At 41.7% G+C, this 22,535-nt stretch overlaps 1 protein-coding gene across 4 annotated transcripts in view; it reads right to left on the bottom strand.

The window, feature by feature from the left end:
• The window catches only part of CCDC88C (coiled-coil domain containing 88C), a 129,871-nt gene that overhangs the window by 56,224 nt on the left and 51,112 nt on the right, over positions 1-22,535 (bottom strand). For all 4 annotated transcript variants that reach the window (XM_067547077.1, XM_067547079.1, XM_067547080.1 and 1 more), the window contains exons 4-6: positions 10,670-10,739; positions 2,959-3,017; positions 1,059-1,142 (exon numbers count right to left, since the gene is read on the bottom strand). In XM_067547077.1, the coding sequence (XP_067403178.1) occupies positions 1,059-1,142; positions 2,959-3,017; positions 10,670-10,739 (213 nt within the window). The remainder of the gene's footprint in view (positions 1-1,058; positions 1,143-2,958; positions 3,018-10,669; positions 10,740-22,535) is intronic.

Here is a 22,535-nt window from a genome sequence, read left to right as displayed (position 1 = left end):
AAAGGTTACTCTCAACAGCTTCTAACAGTATGTGCTTCCCAACCTCACTGGTTTAGTCGGTTTTCTGCCTCTGCATCAGATGGAGCCAGCACATCCTGAGAGAATGTGCGTTTTGTACCGAGGCCTGTCCAGCAGAGGGCATTTACATATGGTTCCACCTGCACTCTGGAAAGTGGGATGATAGCTGCTATTTGAGCAAATGCATATGTTTTCTTTTAAAGAAGCAGTTAGAACCCAGAGGACATGCGTCACCAAATTATACCACTTTTTAAAAGGCTGAAATCAAATTTTGGATCATATATAACATTTCCAAAAGCACTTAAGTGACTTAGGTGCTTACGTCCCAATTCCAAAAGTGACTCAGGCACTTAGTAGTCTCATTGCCTTTTAATGGGACTTATGTTCCTAAGTGACTTTTGAAAATAAGACTTAGGCTACTAAATCACTAAAGTGCTTTTAAAAATTTTACCTGAAACCTCTTCTGTGTATCCTTTTAAAACTACTTTCAGCCTAAGCCTACGTTGGACAGTTATGACATTTATCACTGCCACTTTCTGAGAAGTGTTTAGGCCAGTTAATTTTCATTCCACCTAATAATTTTTGCCTTTTAATTTGATTACACTTTGAGGGTGCATCTACATGTGAACTGGGAAGTAGTGATTCCCAGCTCATGTACTCATACCTGTGCTAGTCTGCTCGAGTTAGCATGCTAAAAACAGCTACAGCAGCAGGGAAGATGGCTTGGGCTAGCCACCAGATTACCTACCTAGTGGATCCGGATGGGCACATATTCAGTAGATTGCCCAATCCACTGACCATACTATCCTGGCTACACTGCTATTTTTAGTGTGGGTGTGTCTGTGTGAACTGGGAATCACACCTCCAAGCCCAAAAGCAGACATACCCATACTTTCAGGGAATATACCTACATTTCTTTGCGTCAAACACACTAGTGCCACTAGGTTAACCTGTGCTGCTACATAGCAAAGTAAACAATATCACTGAAACCACAGGAGAAGAAAAATAAAAAAGAAAGTTTCAGGTGCTGAGAACCCTACCTCCTGAATGTGTGAAACAATGGCAGCCTGGGTCTCAATATCCAATTGTTTTATTCTTTCGATAAACTCTTCCTTTCTTTCACACTGTAAACAAAAAATAAATAAAATAGGCACTTCTCTCGAAAACCGCTATGTATCAAAACTCTCTCATGGCATTATTTTCTTTAGCACAGCTAAAAGGACACTTTCAATACAAAGGGCCAGACTCTGTCATACTTACTCACATCAAGTAGCTAGTGTCTTACTGCATAAATGCCCCTTGAGGTCACTGAACTAACTGAGGACTCAATGAATATACAGTCTGAGTAAGGGTGACTGAATTGTGCCAAAAGTTTTTAAACTTAAGGCTAAGTTAAATGTAAAAAAACTCAAAAAAACAAAACCCAACTCCTTTCCCTCACTCCACTAAAAATCAAGGATCCAAGCTGGTGTAAATCAGCAATGCTCCACTGACTTCAAAGAAGTTACACCGACATATAACAGCTGAGGACCTGGCCCTAACCTTACATCATTTCAACTGTTTACTTTTAGCATTTTGCTCATTTTTGGCAATGAGAGCGGCTCAGTCAGTTTTGCTTTTGATTCTGCTCACATCAGCTTCATTTTTTGGCTCTGGGGCACTAATTAAATGTGTCCTTAGTATGTAAAATGCTGCAGGGGGAATATTTAATGAAAAATAAATTACATTTTAACTACATGGCTTCACAACTCCATTTCTATCACATTAGTTTTGTCAAGCTTAAAAAACAAAAAGCCACAAAACTATAGTCAATACAAATTTGGGACCTGAAGCTGGCAGAATCTCTACAAGGACATAACAGAGAAGTTGAACATTTCCACAGTCTGTTTTCTGTTGACTATGATATACAATACCCATTGTGGCCCAATTCTGAGTATGACCATTCACTTCAGTGGGAGGAAGTTCAGGTCTTTAAACAGGAACCGAGACTGCTCAGCCCTTTGCCGAATCAGGCCTTTTATTCTTTGTGTTAAAATGTGTTAGTAAGTATAAAGTTCCAAACAGCCGCATGAAGAGAGCACTGCTCTGACATAATTGACTTGACATAGCTGGGCAGGGAGAGTATCCTAAGGCATGACAAGAACATTAGACAGACGTACAAACAAGGTCAGTTATAAGCAAAGACTGGCCTGCAACATTCCTATTGTCTGTCATGACAGTTTACAGTGGAATCCCAAACACAGAGCTTTGGTGTGCAGGACACTGATTCCTTTATTTGGTTAATTGTCATGTATTTAAGGGGAATTTACTATGCGATTTAACAACACAGCATAAAAACCCTCACGTGATTATACAAAGTTCCTATTCTTTAGGACTTTCTATCTACACATGATATTAAAAAAAAAAGGTGCAGTGAGTAGGATTCTTTAGAAGACGGTGATTAGACGAAGGTCTATCTATTCCCTTTACACTAATGTACTCCATTATATCCCTATATATTTTAATAAAAAAAACAAACCCCAAAACAAAACAAAACAACTCCCTGCCCTCCACAACAATCCTTAGACTAAGGAGATTATTCAAACTCACATTCTCTCCTGTAGGAATTATTGTGTGTCAACAATTTGGATTGCCTAATTGTGACAGCATATATCAAAGCACTGGCTCAAATAGTGGCAAGACAGGTGGCAAGCTGACGCTATAGCTTATTATGCAAAATGTGCTCATTTTACTCCCATCTTCTTTCCCTCTGTACTTTTGTTTCATTCACCTATTGTGTCTTATAATTCTAGACCACAGACTGTCAGGGCAGGGAATTTGTACAGCACTTAGCATAATGGGACCTGGATCGTTGATTGGCACTTGTTACTAAAATAATAATAAGTTCAAGCACCAAAATTAGATGTAAATGACATATGCAATTCCATAAGGCATGTTCACCTGTACAGCACAGCCCAACACCAACAGCAGCAACTTCTTAATTTCATCCATGCTTTTACCTAAATTGAAAGAAAAGAGGCAAATCAGTCCAAATGCACAACAAGAGTTATGAAAAAAAATATTTGTATAAAGTGATGATCTCAGAAGAGAGCAAAGCCCTGTTGGTTGGAGTAATAACCTTTGCTTGAACTAGGTGCTTGTACATATAAACGCCTATATATGTTTAACATGATTTCGATGTAGCAAAACAGTTGTTACAGATTAATTTAACATATCCAGAAAAGCACTTACACATATGCTTAACTTTAAGCACATGAATGGTCCCAGTGGGACTAGGCAGGATGGAGCCTTTACTTCTTAAAGGAAAAACTTCCCCATCCTTGCAGCATTGTGCAAAGGTACTTTTTAAAAGGGCGGATTTTGAAACAAATCCCAGTTCTTGAAAGGGTCTTTGTTGCATCAAAATATCCCTGTCTGTGTTTGCCAAAGGCTTTCCTGTGGGTAGAGTGAAAAAGGTTTAGCTTCAAATTGGCCATCTTCCAGTACAGGCACCATGCTTGATCCTTTACTTCTGATGAAACAAAAATACAAAGAAGGACTGGGGGAGGGATTGTTTTTAAAAGGAAAACCCCTCTGACCCTCCAAATTACATATTTGAAAAGTAATCACCACACAACTTTCCCCAAAGTTAAAATCAGAATGCTGAAGAATACCAGTCTGTACTTAAATTAATTGACTATCCAACAGTTGTATGCTTTAGCAATGAGTTTTGCCTCTGTTCTGCATCAAAGTGTACACACTTTGAAGTGAATGTTTCATGTGTTAAAAGAGAGAAAAAATGGGCAGTGTAGAAAGGAGAATATTCAGCTACCATATGCTCGTGGAGCCGGTGGGGAGAAGGGCATAAGCAGGTTGCTATTGCAGGGAATCTTGCTGTGACCAACAACCCAGCAGGTATCATTCTCATGTTAAGAAAAAGAGTATCTCAGAAGGGAAATCGCTGTGGCTTTTAGCCAAGTTCAGATTCTGTCTCAGCAATGTTAAATATGGCTATTATCTCCTCATTGAGGAGCAAAGGAAGTTATATATATTAAAGATAAGGGATAGGGAAATGAGAATAAGAAGTTGAGGCATAATTAAAATTGCATGTGCAGCTGGTAAAAGAACTGGAGGCAAGTTAGATTCAAAATGAAACATCCCGGAAATGCCTGACATCCATACACACCACAGGGAAAAAAATAGGCAGTGCATAGTTTTCTCTCCCTTACCCATCTGTAAATGTATGCACTCTTCACATACTGTGTAATAGTGGGATAAATATTTTCATATTCTGCCCCCTCTCTTGGGTGTTTGACTGTTCATATCTATATACAGGCAGAGGAAGGAAATTTCCTCTGTTCACTGAGAATTTTTTGTATGCAACTGTATTAACACACCAACATGCACCATGCCCTTGTAAGGCTGTGCTGTGCAGTAAATTACATGCATCTGCAGGACTGAGAGTAGGGAACTGAAGTGAAATTGATTAATTAATTATGCTAACCCACCATTTTAGATTAACAAAGGCACAGTGACCTAAATTAACAAAGGGGTTGAGTTTCAACCTGAGAATCTTGCAAAGCGCACTAACCAACATTACTGTCAAAATAAGTGAAGAGCTCTAGTGAAAGAATTATTTTGCGGTTTTTTTCCTCTCTATTTTCTTTTAACAAAAATGCCCAAACAAAGTCCTTAAATAAACCATTTTTATTAGCTAAATTTTTCAGCAGAAACCTGAGGACAGAATGCTTTGTCTGTTTAAAGAAAAACCAACAATTTTATATGTATTAACTTAAAAAGAAATAAATGGTTTTTCACGAGTGCTTCACATAAATTCTCAGAGGCTGATTTGTATAGGATTTGAGTGAGCAGTAGGCTCCATAAGTAGAGTCTCATCTTCTAAGAACCACATATGTTTGTAAAACCTGCCAGACTCCAGGCTATCTTACAAGTATATTATTATTTCCCTTCAAGCTATTTAAAACCTATTTTTTGTAACACACAGTGGTACAGTATTCATGGTTCACTCTCTTTTGTACAACTGAATTTTTGGATATATCCACAGGTTGCACAAATAAAAGAACGCTATGTTATTCTGAGGGACACGATTAACTTGAAATGTAGTCAATACCAAAAATGAACTGAGTTACAAGTAATTGCAGGCAATAGCTCTGCTTCCAAGTACATGTGCCAATTTTTGAGGTTTTAGAATCAAATTTTCCTAATTATTTTCTCTCTCTCCCCCTCTCCCTTTTGCAGCATGAAAGATCCTGTGTAAAACTAACTGACTATATTGGAGGATTTATTATTAGGTGTTACTTGTAACAACAACAGGAACATAAACAATTCAGAGACATGTACTTTTTAAGTTGATGATCCTTTTAAACAATACTTTAAAAAAAATCAACTTAACACCTTTCTCCATCCTCCCACCAAATGCTGCTGAATCCTACTGTATACCAACTGCTGTCTCAGTGAAACAGTTGATCTTGTATGGGCGTAAAATGAGCCTTCTCCCTGTGCTTATAAATATTCCCTTCACAGGAATGGAGCCCCACACATTTTGCAGCCAGTGTCTGATAACTATTTGATCCAGTCAGGCACTATTGCCCTAAGCAGATATTTAGGACTGGCTAGAAAACAAGAATTCAATGTAATAAAAAATTGGAGGTTTTGGCATTATTCCAGATCAGTTTCAGAGCAGATTGAACCGGGACTTGAATCTAGGTTTCTCACATCCCAAGTGAATAGCCTAGCCACTGAGGTTCTTCTGGGGTCATTCTCTCTAACCAGAAATTCCGTTTTGGGCCTGAGAAACCTTCCCGACAAAATTTTAATCAAAAACAAACATGGTTTTAGCTTTGACAAATCAGTACTTTTCTATGAAAAAATGTGTGGTCGAAAAATTCCCGTGGCTCTACAGATATTGCCCAGGCATCTCATGCATCTAATAGGACTATCCTAGGACAATTTTGAAATGAATAGTTAGCCTTCCAGACACCGGAAGGGCAGAACATGGCTTAAATTAGACACCTTGTTTGCTTCTGCATTAGGAACTTATCACTATATCCCTATGAAGAGAAGGCACCATTATAATACTTTGTCTATTGCACTGTTGCAAAGACAGGATTCCCTGTATTTAGGATGGGGTGACTGTTTGTCTACAATAAGTGGTAAATATTGAGATTACAATGATGACCACTGCAGTCTAATCCTATAAATCACATCAAATACATACTTAAGTACTTGGAAGCCTTATTACAGCTCACAGTATTGGCTCATGTACAATACTTCATCAAAATCTGTGGTTAACATTTATCAGTGTGCCCACTTATATTGCAACCAATGTAATTGTAATGGTACCTGTATTCGTCCTCAGTGCAACAAAGAATTTCCAGAAATAATGTGATTGATTTTAATTAGTAATGCATAACCAATTAACCCAAAAGGCTGGATTAAATAACATCCACATTAGGCTAGGTCTTCACTGCAAAAAGATTTGTTTGTTTGTTTTACAGTGGGATAACTAAAGCATGTTTGCAATCCTACTATAAGATCCTAGTGGGACAAGGTACATTTAATTTTTACCGTGAGGTAGCAAGGTTAGGTCAGTACTAGACCTTGCTTAGCTTACCTTGTGGTAAAAGCTAAAGGTACCTTCTCTCCACTAGGATTTTACAGCAGAATAGCTAAAGCACTTCGGTTATCTTGCAGTCAACACATGACTTTTTTTTTTGGCAGTGAAGGCAAAGCCAGAATTTAGGGGAAGGAATGAGAAATTAAAAGAAAGATGCCAATGTGATAGCTAGTGCTCACAGAACGCTTTGCTGTCAGAAGCACTGCAAAGCAGAGATTTTTTTTTATTAAAATTTTTAATGCTCAAGGATGTGCAATGCACATCTAATGAAAGCTGGTTTCTATGGCTCACTAGACACACTCTGAAGGACATGAAGTATATTAATAGTTTTACTCTGTAGACTGCACAAGCTAAATGTGTAATTAGTTAAAGCTAATGTGTAAAAGTTTCAAGAGCTACATTTATGTCAGTTCTTTGAGTCTCTCTCATTTCACAGATGGGGAAACTGAGGCACAGAGTTAGAGAGCAAGTCACTGGCTGGAGGCTGGGACTAAAACAGTACTCTACCATGTAAATTTGGGACTAAAACAATACAGTGACAGACCTGGGATTTATTTACAGTACCATATACATTTAGGATACGGTATATTGAACAAAATACCATTCTTTATCCCCAATTTAATAATGCTTTCTCCACAGCAGATAGTCCTGCACTGCTTTTTCCAGGATTGATTTGCATTAACATAATGAGATTGTGAAGCCATAAGGTGCCATGCTTACAAAACTGGAGACTGAAGACCTCTATACACAGAAAAAGCACAGTATGAGCAATCATAGGCAAGCATCCCTAGGCTGCCTCACCCAGGTGTCTCAAGGGGTCCTAAATGTCTGAAAAGATAGTGCCCAGATCAATCCAGCCCTTAGGATCTCTGTTGAGATTGCCAAGAAGAGTGCCTTGTGGATACCTGTTTACTGGGAACTGAACTGAAATGCACATGCTCATCTCATGCTGGTCAATTAATGGCTGACCTGGAGTGGATTTGATCCAGCAACCAAAGAGAAGGGCTCTAAATTCAACACGACAGCATTTTTCACCTTTCTGAAAATTGTAGGGCAGCTGTTCCTATGCTAGGTCTTTGAGCCCACGAGGCAGCCAGTGACTTGAGGATTTGCAGAAAGGCCATCTGCTCCCAACAGGGGAAGAGAGCCTTTGGGCTTTTAGGAAAAAATCCTATGCTCTGGGAGCCACTCTCTATGCTGTGGGGCCAGAGCAGCCCTGTGGTCGAGGGTGAGAAACAGATGGTGGGATTGTGGGGGGAGGCGGGGAAGGAGATTAGGAGACAACAAAACAGAGGATAAAGGTAGAGAGAGAAAATAAGAGAAACAAATGAGGGGAGGAGGAGAGGAAGCCTGAGAGTGTGTGGAAGAAATGGTAGGACGCTGAGTTGGTACATTTTATTTATTCACATTCCTACTCTGTATTAAATTTCCTCAGTAGATAAAGGGCACTGTAATGTGTTCATGTGGCGGGGAGAGCAGACAGTTGAGCAGGTGAGAAGTGGGGAAACACACCAGCACCCATTTCTTCTAGTCAGAACAAGGTCCCAAATTATATAAGCCTGAACTCTATAGTTACATTTTAGAGACAGAGCTTTGTTAATTAACAGGGAAAGACTGTACCACATATTTTACAAGTCTTTTTCTCCTTGGACAGTTATGAAACAAAATAAGGAAAGGAAACCAGGCATGAAAAAAAATATACCAGTGGGAGACTAAATATTTTATGATTATAATGAAAAGCATTTTCTACAGACATTTATTAGCAGGGACTTTAGGCTCGCTACTGTGCAAGGACTTAACGGCCTTTAATTTGAAAAATGTACTGAAACTGTGAAGTGTTTCAAGAGGACAGAAATGAGCTGTATGTCTACTAAATTAAGTCACTTCTTTGGAGGAAGTGAATCTAAAAACCCTGAAAGGCTCAGTAGAAGAAAAAATGTGCATGTTTCAAAATATTCATGTCCATCAGTTTCTGAAGTATGAGTACTAAGTGTGTTGGGGGCCAAAGTGAAAGTTGCTGAACAACTGAGAAATAGAAGCAAAGTCAGTTACAGAGGTTCAGGACTATCACATAGTACTGTTGTTCTGTGTGTAAGATATGCTTCCACTGCGAAGGGATTTGAAAACCTATTGTGGTAGCTTTTTGTGAATTTCTGCTCACCTAGGGTCAGGAAGACAGGTCTGTTAGCCCTTTTCCCAAGATGGATTCAAATTTGCTCTAGGCATGACATTATGAGATGAGAAGCAAGGGGAGAAGGGTGAGGACTGTTGATCTCAGAAGGTGGAAAGCAACACAGCTATGTCTTCTTCCAGAAAAACAATAGCCCAGAGAACAGAAGTACTTGAGGGGGGTTTTGTAGTACGTAATACATAGACTTCACTGGTCAACAACTGCCTGAGCAAGGGGCATGCTGTAGTTGAGCTGCCCCAGAGGCAGACCAGGAATGACCCTATCACTCACAACTCATGTTTGGAAGGGAGGGAAGGGGTAATCTGAATCTACTCTTGGCCAATAGCAGATTAATTCCTCCTTTGCTCCTGGACATCTCTGCTGCCTAGTGCATTGGATGGGTGCAGTCAAGGCTCTGCACCCATCTGTTCTCTGCACACACAACACGCCCCTGTGCCTGTTCTCATTGTGCTGATACTGGCCATCAGGTAGCCTGTAACGGGGGGCATTGCAGATCTTACATTTCTTTTTGTGGGCATGCTGGGCAAGTGGCAATCGTAACTGCAAAGCTCGCAGGAGTACAAACTCTAGTGGTAAACGGACTGGAGGGTAGATTTATTTTTTGATTAAAAATAAACAAAACACCTCACCGCTGCTGCTAAGCACAGCAAAAGGAAACCTCATGCTGAGACTTACTATTCTGGTGAGATGTTTGTTGCTACCACGTCATTCCCAATCAATGCTGGCTATCAAATTTTCCTTCTATGGTAAAACTGGTTTTCTTCCTTGGTTTTTGCAAGGAGGGAAGGAAATGGGCATTTGACATAAAGTCAAAACCTAACAACAACCCATAATTTTAGAGATGTGCAGGCTGGAAGATATCATTTTCATTATTCTGGCTAAACCCCAGCAATGAAAGGGAAAGTCAAACATTAGCTCAGTGGTTCCCAACTCATTTTTGGTGATATTCGCTTTGCGATGGAGCGGCAGGGTAGGGTCCCCATCTTAGTCTCCCTTAACAAAATGCTCTGGGCATGATTGCTAACCACCTGGTCCCACACACCCATCTATTCTCTCACTTCCCTGCTCCCCTTTCCTCCTCCTCCTCTTCACTTTCTCCATGTTGTCGTGTGTATTTTTGCCTTTCCCCCCACTTTCTTGGTAACGGTCTCTTCATCACACCACATGCCAACACTTAGCAAATGGCTACTCAGACAGCACTGCTCTTGGTGCAAGCTTCCCCTGGTGGTTCTGCAGAACCACACCCATGCATGCTCTCACGACTGAGCTTAATGCTGCAGGAACAGAGGACAGGAACACAGCCGAACAAGAGACACTCCCACATCAGACTACATAACGGACTGCATTGGAGCAGAGACCCAAGGAAGGTAGCTTCCAAGAAAACCCTTGCTGCTCTGCTCCCAGCTGCAGGAGTACATGGGGAGAGGGTACAGAGCCAATCTTCCACAAGAAGAAGGATGATCCAGTGGTTAGGGTGCTAGCATAGGATTCGAGAGAGAGTTTCAATTCCCTGCTCTGCCACAGACTGTATATGACCTTGAGCAAGTCACTTAGTCTCTCTGTGCCTCAGTTCCCATCTAGGAAATGGAAATAATAGTCCTTCCTGACCTCACAGGGTATTGTCTGAATACACACCCAAAAACTGTGAGGCACTCATATACTATGGTAACGGGGGTCAAATAAGAACCTAAGATAGAAATAATCAGTTTTTCTCTCTTTTCTCCATCCCTCAGAGAAGCCCTAGTTTGGAAAACTGCATGTACGGTATCAAAAGAAAACAAGTTATGGAACTAACAATGTTGTGTACAACTCAATGAAGAAAAAAAACCATCCAGACTACTCACCAGAAAGAGGATCTTTGCCAATCATTAAAACATTTGGTAAATGCATCACTATCAGCTGCTGGAGAACCTCCTAAATGAAATGGAGAATTGTAAACAACAGTCAGTCAAGAATCCAAATCAATTAAATCACACAAAATACACAGCGCTATTGATCATCAAGGCTTCAGCATGCCGGCAGTTAAGGAGGTCACAAGGTGAAGTCCCACATGAGAAATAAATCACTCTTTGAAGATGGCTGCAGTTTCCACAACTGAGATACACAAATGGTCTTTTATAATGATGGCTAATGTAGTACTTAAGGGTCTCATGGCACTAATAAAAATTAATGCAAAGTGATACCTAAGCATAGCCATCAATCACACCTTCCCTCCAGACATGACCCTTGTTCATTTGGTGCTCAATCCATAGTTGCTACTATATTTCTGGATTTATAGCTGCAGCGTGTTGGCCAAAGCGACGTAAGCCATTCTGGTATGTCTGGTGAATTCAAATAATTGGTCAAATTATTACATGGGTCTGACATTTGAAGGATGGGTAGGGGATGGGGGAGAAGGAAAGAAATCTATTAAAGTGATCTCCTGTACTGCTGTGAGAAATTGGACTTTAAAGCCGTGACTCTTTAAGTATAGGAAAGCTGACACCCGCCTAAGTACTACATCTTTCTCATCATGGATCTTGGGCAAGAGTAATTTTGATTTTGGAATGTGTGGGGAAATCCCCACAATAGATGGAGAAGAGGAGATCACATAACTTTAGCAGGCTCCATTTTTAAAATATGTCAGCTGTTAGAAGCTGCACAGGACCTTCGAGTGCCACAATGGGTCCTGAGGAGATGGATTGGTAGCCAGAGGGCAGTCGCAGTGGTCAAAGGTGCATGATAAGTACACCACAGAGGTGACATTCATGGGATAAACTGCAGAACCATGTGATTAATGAATATTCTGCGACCTAGTATGAAGGTAATTAGCACTCATTTGGGATGACATCATTATTTCTCTCTCTCTTCCTTCCCTCCCCCTAGTGGAAAGATGGTTTTGTGGTTCATGCACTGGACTGGGACTAAGGAGACCCAGATTTTCTAACCAGCTCTCCCTAACCTTTGGCAAGTGCCTTAATCGGTCTGTCTCCATTTCCCATCCTATCTCACAGAATGCTGCGAAGATAAATTCATTAGTGTCTGTCAGGCGCTCAGATATTATGGGAATCAGAACCATAGCAAAGACTATAAACAAACACATAGTGTGTGTGTATCTCTCTCCACACACACACACACACACACACACACACACACACACACACACACACACACACACACACACACACACAACCCCTCTCCCCTAGAAAAAATCACCAATTTATCCAAATACTCTCCCCCTTAAACTGCTGGATTTCAGAAAAGAAAACTGAATCTGAATGGATGAGGAATCTTTCACTGATTCAGTAGTGTCTAGGAAGGAAATGGAAGGGAATTCTTAAACCATTTTGGGTGCAATATGTTCCATCTTTTCTCTGCTCCTAGTTTAAATAAATAGCACATGCTTAAAGCAGTTAGTTTGCGTAAAGCAGAAATACCTTGGGTGACGTTAGGAAATAAGAATAACCAAACTCCACAATGCATCATAATTTGTGACTTGGATTGACTGTTTGCTGAGTCACTATCCAAACGTTGTACAGTACACATCTTTTCAAGACATGCTAAACAAAAGGTTTTTTGCACTTGTTGCCAAACAGGTGCAAAACACATTAGAGTTCACAGCACATGGCTGGAATATGATACTCTGTTGATCAATTCCACAATACATTGTCTTCTTTGGCAGATGCAAATTTTGACAATTCAGTTAATGAACTTGTCTCTTACTACTGAGTTCCTTAGCAAAGGAGAATTTTGTTTTCAATCATCCAACGCATGGAGCAACACTGAAGCAGGAATGCATAAAGAATTCTTGTTGTCTTTGTCTAATCATCAGATCTCTTGCTATTCAAGCATCAGAGACAAAAGGCACTGGGACTCAACTTTATGTAGTTAGCATTCCCACACACTCCCTCTGTAAATTATTATTTGATTACACCATCCAGTAATTTCAATGACTAGCTTCCCTTCTAGTTGTGTGATTTTATTCTCAGTGAGGTGGCAAGAATCTTCGTTTTCTAGTACTAACATAAGAAATGGGCCCAAACTGTTAACTTCACATCAAACCATGATTGCCCAATTCAGATTAAAAGATTCCATCTGATGCAAGGGATTGTATCTATTTCTCTCTGACCTGGTTTTAAGCTGAAGAACAATTATCTTTACCTGTACTATTAGAAGCAATTTAGGTTATTAACAATAGTAATACTCTTACATAGCAAATCTCTTATATAGAGCTTTTAATCAGTAGATCTGAGGAAGTCAGTATCATTATCCACCTTTTACAGATGGAAAAACTGAGGCACAGAAGCAATGTGGCTTACCCAAGTCACACAAGAGGCCAATTGCAGAGGTGGGAATAGAACCAGAGACCCAGTCCAGTACTCTATCCATTAGGCCACACTGCCGTCCTCTAACAAGATCACAGAATTCTTAAAATCCTGTCTGTGTCAATATCTCCTTTTTTTTTTTATTAAAGTTTTGGCATTTCCTCTCAGTATGGACAATGAATATCCATCCAGACAATTTTACTTTCAGATCTTCAATGCTGCATTATTTGAGTTGCATTCACTGTAGGAAAATGTTTATTTAAAAGCAGTTGTTTTCTATTGGAATTATAAAAATCACAGAAACATTTCTATTAGTCATGGGTTTTGAATACATCAAGATTTATAAAATCTAAGATATGGAGCAATTTTGAACTTTAAGTGTACTGATGTGACTAAAAATTGGCTGCTATGTTTACTGTCCCAGTGATTTGCAAATCAACTGTACTTTATTTACAAGTCAGACTCTTCTCTCCTCCCTCCCCTCCCCGCCAAATAAAAAGACCTGCAAATTCAACCCGGGCTCCAACAATGAAGCAGTGTTCTTTATGGATCATGAACAGCCATACTGGGTCAGACCAATGGTCCATCTAGCCCAGTAACCTGTCTTTCAACAGTGGCCAATACCAGCTGCTTCAGAGGGAACAAATAGAACAGGTATTCATCAAGTAATCCACCCCGTCGGCCATTCCCAGCCTCTGGCAAACAGCAATCCTTGCCTATCCTGACTAATAGCCATTGATGGACCAATCCTCCATGAACTTATTTAGTTCTTTTTTGAAACCTATTATAGTCTTGGCCTTCACAACATCTTCCGGCAAGGAGTTCCGCAGGATGACTGTAGGTTGTGTTCATTTTAAACCTTCCTTGTGTTCATTTTAAACCTGCTGCCTATTAATTTCATTTGGTCATCCCTAGTTTGTGTGATATAAAAAGAAATAAATAACACTTCCTTATTTACTTTCTCCACACAAGTCACAATTTCATAGACCTCTATCTTATTCCCCATTAGTCATCTCTTTTCAAACCTGAAAAGTCCCAGTCTTACTAATCTCTCCTCATATGGAAGCTTTTCCATACCCCTAATCATTTTAAATGCCCTTTTCTGTACCTTTTCCAATTCAATACAACTTTTTTGAGATGAGGCGACCAGATCTGCATGCAGTATTCAAGATGTGGGTGTACCATGGATTTATAAAGAGGCAATGTGATATCTTCTGTCTTATCATCTCACCCTTTCCTAATGGTTCCCAACATTCTGTTAGCTTTTTTGACCGCTGCTGCACATTGAACGGATGTTTTCAGAGAACTATCCACAATGACACCAAGATCTCTTTCTTGAGTGGTAACAGCTAATTTAGACCCCATCATTTTATATGTATAGGTGGGATTATATTTTCCAATGTGCATTACTTTGCATTTATTAACACTGATTTTCATCTGCTATTTTGTTGCCCAATCACCCAGTTTCATGAGATCCCTTTGTAACTCTTCGCAGTCTGCAACTATCTTGAGTAGTTTTGTATCATCTGCAAATTTTGTCACCTCACTGTTTACCTCTTTTTCCAGATCATTTATGAATATGTTGAACAGTACTGGTCCTAGTATAGACCCTTGGGTGACACCACTATTTACCTCTTTCCATTCTGAAAACTGACCATTTATTCCCTACCCTTTGTTTCCTATCTTTTAACCAGTTACTGATCTAGAAGAGGACCTTCCCTCTTATCCCATGACCGCTTACTTTGCTTAAGAGCCTTTGGTGAAGGACCTTGTCAAAGGCTGTCTAAACATCTAAATACACTAATCACCAATAAAAAAAAAATCTGTGAGCCAAATTCTATTTCCAGTGTTACAAGCCCATGGTCTTCCAATTATTCCAACAGACAGAACAGGAGTAAATAAAAACAAAATTAGGCCCTACAACTGGAACTTAGTTGACAATAAGCAAATGGTAAATGAAGTGCAACTTATTTCTAAAGGTGTAGTAAACACTTGTATTAGGCTACGTCTACACTATGGCAATGTGTAGCATATAGACATTGCCATAGCATGGATATACATAGCAGTGTAGATGGGTGATGCACTGCTCAGGCGAGTTAAGACATGCCAGGACCCCAGGATATATACCCTACAAGGTTCTCTACATGCCCAAGCAGTGTCTCCTACATTTACACTGCTATTTTTAGCAGTATAGTGTCCCACTGCCTCCCCGTTCCAGAGCCTTTGACCGGCACATGTAGCTACGCATCTCAGTATGGATGCAGCTTGCTTTCCAGTGCAGCGGATAGATAGCTACATGTATCCTACATGCCACTGCAAGTGTAGACAGGGCCTTAGACAATGAGGAGGTTGTAGTACTTGTCAGGTGCTTGGAGCTGGAAATGGATTTTGAAACAGAGGAGTCAAAAAAACTGCATGTCCCTTCCCCACCCCCGCCCCAAAGATATTATACTGTTTATGGTAGCCAATGTGAGAGAGGAGTTACTAAAAAGAACAGCAAAATAAAGAAACTACACTGTCCAGAAAGGTTGGGGTTCCTCAGAGCAACAGGGAGGGCCTGTATACTATAAATCCTCATTTCTCCTGGGAGAGATCCAGTTAATGATTTTAACAGCCAAACTAACACTTGATTAAAACAATAAAGGTAAGAGCAACAACATATGGTACCAATCTCCCTTAACTATAAGCTATTAGAACAATTAGTGTTAATGCGGTCAGCTTTATGCCGGAGGCCATTAACCAACCAAGTGGCCATTAACTTCAAGTCATAAATCACTTCACACAGATTACCGTTTTCCATATTTTTTCCCAATGAAGTTTCCATGAAAGAACAATTTTGATACAGGAAGCCACACTTATGGGATCCTATTCAAACAGCTCAATACTCAGTTTTCAATGCAAACGGGGTGGTATCGGAAACCAGCCACTCCCAGGATCAAAACATCAGACGACTGGATGCATTTTCCGAAATCTAGGATCTATTTTTTTGGTATTGGCAGGTGGCATGCTGAACTTTGGATCAAAGCTGTCCTATAACTTGCAGAAATTGACTTGAACCAAGCTCTGCCTCCCAGTGCAATACCCCAGACTTTAGGGATATCTGAATTCAGATCCAAACTGAAGCTGGGGTTTATTTCTATTAATCGGTAAAGTGTGAGTCAGGTCAGCTAAGGGCTGGTCTACACTACAGACTTTTGTCGACCAAAGTCAGCTTTTTGCACCAAAACAGTGGTGATATACACACACAATACCCCCTGCTAACCCAATTCCCCGGATTTTGCAACAAAATAAAACCAACTCGATGAGAGGCACGGAGCTTTTTGCATCAAACTTTTAGTGACAAAGCATCAGTGTAGACACCACGCTTGATTATATCACAGTAAATGACCTTCAGGAGGTATCCCACAATGCCCATCGTGACCGCTCTGGCCATCAGTTTAAACTCTGCTGCCCTGCAGCCATCTGCTCCTCCCCTTTTAAAGTCCCAGGGATTTTTGAAATTCCACTTCCTGTTTGGTAGGCGTGGAGAGCTCACATTGCATCTTCCCAGCTGACTGTGGCAGCCCAACATATCAAAAGTTCTCTCGGAAGCACACCAAAGCTTCTAGATCTGATCAGCATTTGAGGAGAGGAGGCTGTGCAGTCCCAGTTGCGCTCCAGCCAAAGGACCTTTTAGATCTATAGCCAGATTTCTCATGGAATGGCAGAAAAGGGCTATGGAACAGGACACATTGCAAAAATCACGGAGCTACAGCAGTAGTACCAAAAGGCTAGGGAGTCAAACCATCACTCTGACGCAGAACCAAAGAACTGCCACTTCTATAAGGAGCTGGAAGCCATCCTCAGCGGCGACCCCACCACCAAGAGACCTGTGGATACCTCTGCAGGCCTGGAGACAATGGATACCAGATTCAACCCCAACGAAGAGGTCGTGGATGAGGACGTTGAGTTGAAGGATGATGTGGAGCAGGGGACTGGGTCATTTGGTGATGTGGAAGTCAGGACCTCTTCTCAACCCTGGAGAGTGTGAGTCAGTCACAGCCCTCCAACTCTGGCGTGCAGAATGCAGGAGAGGGGAGCTCTGGTAAGTGGTTTTTTGAGCTCATGCTGCTTGGTTACATGAGGTACAACTGTCCTTTGCTTTGCTGCCTTATACAGGTGGTTGTAGGAGTAGAAACGTACAACACTAACTGTGTTTACATGTGCTTCCCATTCCCCTGTTCAGCTAAGCAGTGCGGTGGAAACTTGTGTTAATGCACACTGATATTTCATGGGAATCCTCCAGAGATCTCCAGGAAACTTTCCTGGAGGTACTTGCCAATCCTCTCCCAGAGATTCCTCAGCAGATCTGTTTTGTTTCTTCTCCCGTTGTAGCACACAATTGGCAATCACTTGTGCAGGGACCAAAGCGGCACACAGGTGAGCAACATAGGAACCTGGTTTGAAGCTGCTCACATGGAGGAGATTCATCCTAGCATCCCTGCTTACTCTCAGGAGTGAGATAACAGCTTCTATGGCCTCCGCCTGTGGAAAATGGGGCACAATTTGAAATTTTGTCCCTATCTACCTGCATCAATACCCCAAACAGTCACTCAGAACCTTTTCCCCAGCTTGAGTGCCCCCTCCTCCTGGGCACAACTCACCATGCCCTGGGCAATCGTCAAGCTGTGTGCTTGCCAGGGGACAGTGAGAAAGGGGTGTATTTTACAGTAATGCATCAATGTTATTGGACTCACAATCATGCTGCTGTTCATTGTTTATTGTGCTTCTACAGATGTGCCCTTGAGGGGAAACCCCTCCACACCTGCCAAGTGCCTGCAGCTGATGATAAAATGGCCACGAAGAGGTAAGGAGATGTCCCAAGAACTCTTCCAGTCCTTTGAGGCAAAAAGAAAAGAAAAAAAGGGTATGGAGACACAATGTGACCAAAAATAAAAAATGTGATAGGCAGGAGAGGAGGGAAAACCAGGAGCCAGTATTAGCAGGTCACAAGTGCATGATAAAAGCCATGGAGGAGCAAACAGAACTACTAAAGTCACTCATAATGCTGCAGACTGAATTCATGTATGCTCGTCCCCCCCTTGCTGCCATCCATACTCTCCCCAAACTCCACCCACACATTCCTAACAAATTCCCAGCCCATCTTGGTACCTCGTTCACTTCATCCCTTCAGACAGCTTCCAAAATAATAGCTGGACTTGAATCCAGCTGTCATAGCCCACATTGCCCCTCACTGCCTTCCTTCCCTCCAGCCCAGCTTTTTGTGTGTGTTGTGAATAATTGTTATTTAAAAAAGACATACTCATTGAAGGATAAGCAATCTTTGTGTCTCTTGCACACGGTGGCTGCAGCTTACACAGTGCAAGCTTGCTCGTAGTCCTAGCATGGCACAGTGCTATTTACAGACACCTTATTTGTTCCTCAAGGCCTCCCTGATTCGAATGGCCCCCTGTTGTGCCCCTCTAATAGCCCTGATATTTGGTTGTTCATAGTCAGCTGCAGGGTGATCCGCCCCTGCGCTTTACCCAGGGAAAACTTTTCGCCCTTATCTTCACAAATATTATGGAGAACACAGCATGGCTATAACCATGGGAATATTTTTCTCATTTAGATCTAACCTGCCATAAAGGTTGCACCAGAGAGCTTTTAATCTGCTAAATGCACATTCAACGGTCATTTGGCACCTGCTCAACCTTTACTGAAGCAACCCTTGCTGCTATCCAGGTTGCCCATATAAGGCTTCATGAATCATGGCAGTAAGGGGTAGGCTGGGTCTTCTGGGATCATTATAGGCATTTCAACATCCCCCATGGGACTCTTTTGGACTGGAAAGAAAGTCCCTGCTTGCAGCTTTTTGTACCCAGTGTTCCCAAAGATGCGTGTGTCATGCACCTTCCCTGAACAACCTGTGGTGATGTCAGTGAAACGCCCACAGTGATCCACAAGCACCTGCAGTACTACAGAAAAATACCCATTTTCTATTGATGTACTCCATTGCAAGATGGTCCAGGGTCAAAACTGGGATAAGAGTGTCATCAATTGTCTCACCGTTAGGAAATCCCATTGCCGCGAAGCCATCCACTATTTCACAAACATTTCCAAGACTCTCAGTCCTTTGCCGCAGAATGTGATTAATGGCCCTGCACACTTGCGATAACACAGCGCCAACGGTGGGCTTCCCAACTCCAAACTCATTAGCGACAGACCGGTAGCAGTCTGGAGTTGTCAGCTTCCATACGGTGATCACCATGCGCTTCTCCACAAGAGGGCAGCTCTGATTCTGGTATCCTTGCGCCCTAGGGCGAGGGTGAGCCCCGCACAGAGTTCCATGAAGGTGGCTTTGCACATTCGAAAGTTCTGCAGCCACTGCTCATCATCCCAGACCTACATAACTACGCAATCCCACCACTCAGTGCTTGTTTCATGTGCCCAAAAGTGGCGGTGCACCATGTGCAGATGCTCCATGAATGCATACAGTAATCCGGTGCTGTTTGTTTGCATGGTACATAGCAGGTCAGGCACCTCAGATTCCTGTTCCGATTGGGAGCTCATGATATACTGCATGAGCAGCCACAATGTGTTCAGGACGACAACAACAACAACAACAGTGGAGAGCAGCACAGGATCCATCCTTTCAGACAGGGATGAGAGGCACATAGGAAACTGGGGCGGTTAAAAAATGCTGCAAAACGCAATCAGAAGCCCATGGAATGACGGGATGGAAATCACTACATCATGGGACCTTGAGCCCGCACCCATGATGCACTGTGATCCTCTCCACCTTCCCACAACCCCTAGCAGCACAAGTTGGTGAATTGCAGTGGGATAGCTGACCACAGTGCATTGCTCTCACTGCTGATGCTAAAGCACAAACTGTGGATGCACTTTAGCGACACGAGTGCTGTGTGAACAGGCACAAGTGTTGTAATTATAGTGTTCTTTGATCATCGCTGTAACTTGCGCAGACAACACTCTAGTGTAAACAGGCCTAACAGTCTGAGTCATGAGATCCCCCTTTACTTCATTCTCCTTGACTGATACAACTCTAATTTATTCCTGAGGCGTTGTTGAAACCGCTAGTTTGGGGGAGGGTTGTTTTTTGGGGTTTTTTTTAAAAACCATTAACTCAGGATTACTTTCAGGATATTTACTTGTCTGTCTTTGTAGGCAGATTGGATGAAACTGCACTTCCCTTTCCTAGTCTACATGGTCACATATTAATATTTTATCCAGTAACAGGTTGATAGATCCCCTGAGGCTTAGAAGGGAACTTTCTTGGGCCTGCACAACCCCGTTCCAGGTTTGACTCTTAAAAATACCTGTGCATCAGTAGGAGGAGAAAACACTCTTGGGGAATCAGTCTGGAGTTTCTAATAGCACACGTGCCAGTGGCTCCAGGGAGCTCAAGGTTGGAGGGTAGGCTAGACTTCTCTCCCCTCAGCAGTGCAGGAGAAAGTGCTGGTTCCTAAATGGCATCTTTGTGATTTAGCGAAGCAAAATTTCTGGGAAACATAGTTTATTGGAGCAGCTGTGGTAACCCCCAGAGTGAGGAGCAAGTGGTTTCAGGGAAGCAGCTTTGACATTTATAACAATGCCCATGATGTTGTGACCCCAACTCTAACTAAAGCATGCTAGGAAGTATGTAAAACTGGCCTTTCCACAGCTGAGAGAGATCTGGAAGGATGTGGATTGTGTCAATGAGTCTCAGCTGGGGAAATAAAACAACTTTATTTTGTTTGCTTATATAATCCTTTTTCTTTATAATGAGCGTCTGAACCAATCACTCTATGGATACATTTTTTGTCTTGGAGGTGTTTTGAAATAAAGTCCTGAGCAGGAGGGCATTTCTGTTTACCAGTTCTAAAGATGGACTGTGGGATTTTCTGCTTGTCTGGCCTGGGAAACAGAATATAAAATGCTCTATCAACCAGAGATGAGCCAACCCCAGAACCCCAAAAATGTGCATCCGGATTGGAGGTGGGAAAGGATGCTTCTGTTGTAAGTAGGATCTGAAACCTTAAGGGCCTCATTTTATTGCAATGAGGCAGCTGAAATCTCACAAGAACAGCCTGAAAGATTTAGGTGACATGGAAATTCAAATCCCAAACTGAACATCAGCTGTGATTCAGCCTCAAATCAGAACCCCAGTCTAATCATGATCAGGATCCAAACACTTTCTCCTCAGCCCAGCTCTACTGTCCATCTACATGATTTTCAAAGGCTACACTACATGGTTTATATAGAAACATCTCTCTAAATCACAGTACAGTGCTAATGTAAATTCACCACTAGCTTCTCCTATAGATTTAAATTAACTTTTGCCTGAATCCAAAGGCACTAAATAAATTATCTAAAAGTTGCAGTCTATTAGCCATTGTAATTCAATGCCCAAACCAGGTAAGTGGTATTCTTAAGTGGAATTAACTAGAAAATGCTAATTGCCAAGATGACTGAAAGCCAAATGGCCCTTTCCTACTTACTCAAAATGACCATGAGAAATATCACCAGCTGATCTCCAGCACAAAGACGACATTACTGACCGAGAGCAGCTCGTCTAAATTTCAGCAAACTCAGTCTCATCCGCTATATGGGGCCTAACAGAAATCCTAAGTCAGGGGTGTCAAACTCATTGGCTATGGTGGGCCAGATTTGAATTAAATGTACTTCAAGTGGGACATACATACCATAAATCGAAATATTAGGCACTTCTGGAGCGCTGTGTCTCGTGCATACAGCGCTCCACGCATTGCCGCCAGAGTACACAGATCTCATGGCAGCGCGCGGCGCTGTACCCTCTGACGGCAGCACCCGCTGCCACGACATCTCGCAGTGTTGTACCCTCTGGCCGGACCAAAAAGGTTGGCGGGTCGTATTCGACCTGTGGGCCGGATGTTTGACACCCCTGTCCTAAGTCTTGTCATGAGTTTCTCTGAGTTCTTAATTATACATTATGAACAAAGTTTCACACCTCCCCACCCCATGACCTTAATACCTGTTGCAGAAAAATAAAACTATGAGCCTGATCCTGGAAATATCACCTGGAATGGGACTACTCATTCTGGTAAGCATGATGCGCAGGCCAATATCTCAGCTGGAGTAAACTGTCAGTGCTTCACTGATGTCCATAGAACTCAGACAATTTATACTAGTTGAGGATCAGCCCCCCAGCAGTCAGTGTTTGGGTCATGATAGCAATTAATGGCTTCACTCATTATACCTGGCTATCACAGAATCCAGGGGTACATCTGGGATGAAAATTGCACTGACTAGAGAGATAGGCCCCAAGTCAAAGATGTGACTGGATTTAAGGTGTTTCTGATTCACAGCAATTTCTAATTTTTTGGAGAACATACAGAAAAATAGGCTTTTTTCCCAAAACTAATTTAATGATATTAAATCTCAGATA

This window comes from Emydura macquarii, unplaced genomic scaffold (assembly GCF_026122565.2).
Source record: "Emydura macquarii macquarii isolate MOO-44397 ecotype Brisbane River unplaced genomic scaffold, CSIRO-AGI_Emac_v2 contig_1229, whole genome shotgun sequence".
Taxonomy (NCBI): Eukaryota; Metazoa; Chordata; order Testudines; family Chelidae; genus Emydura; species Emydura macquarii.
Note: the sequence above shows the minus strand (reverse complement) of the source record. Positions and strands in the feature narration are given on the sequence as shown.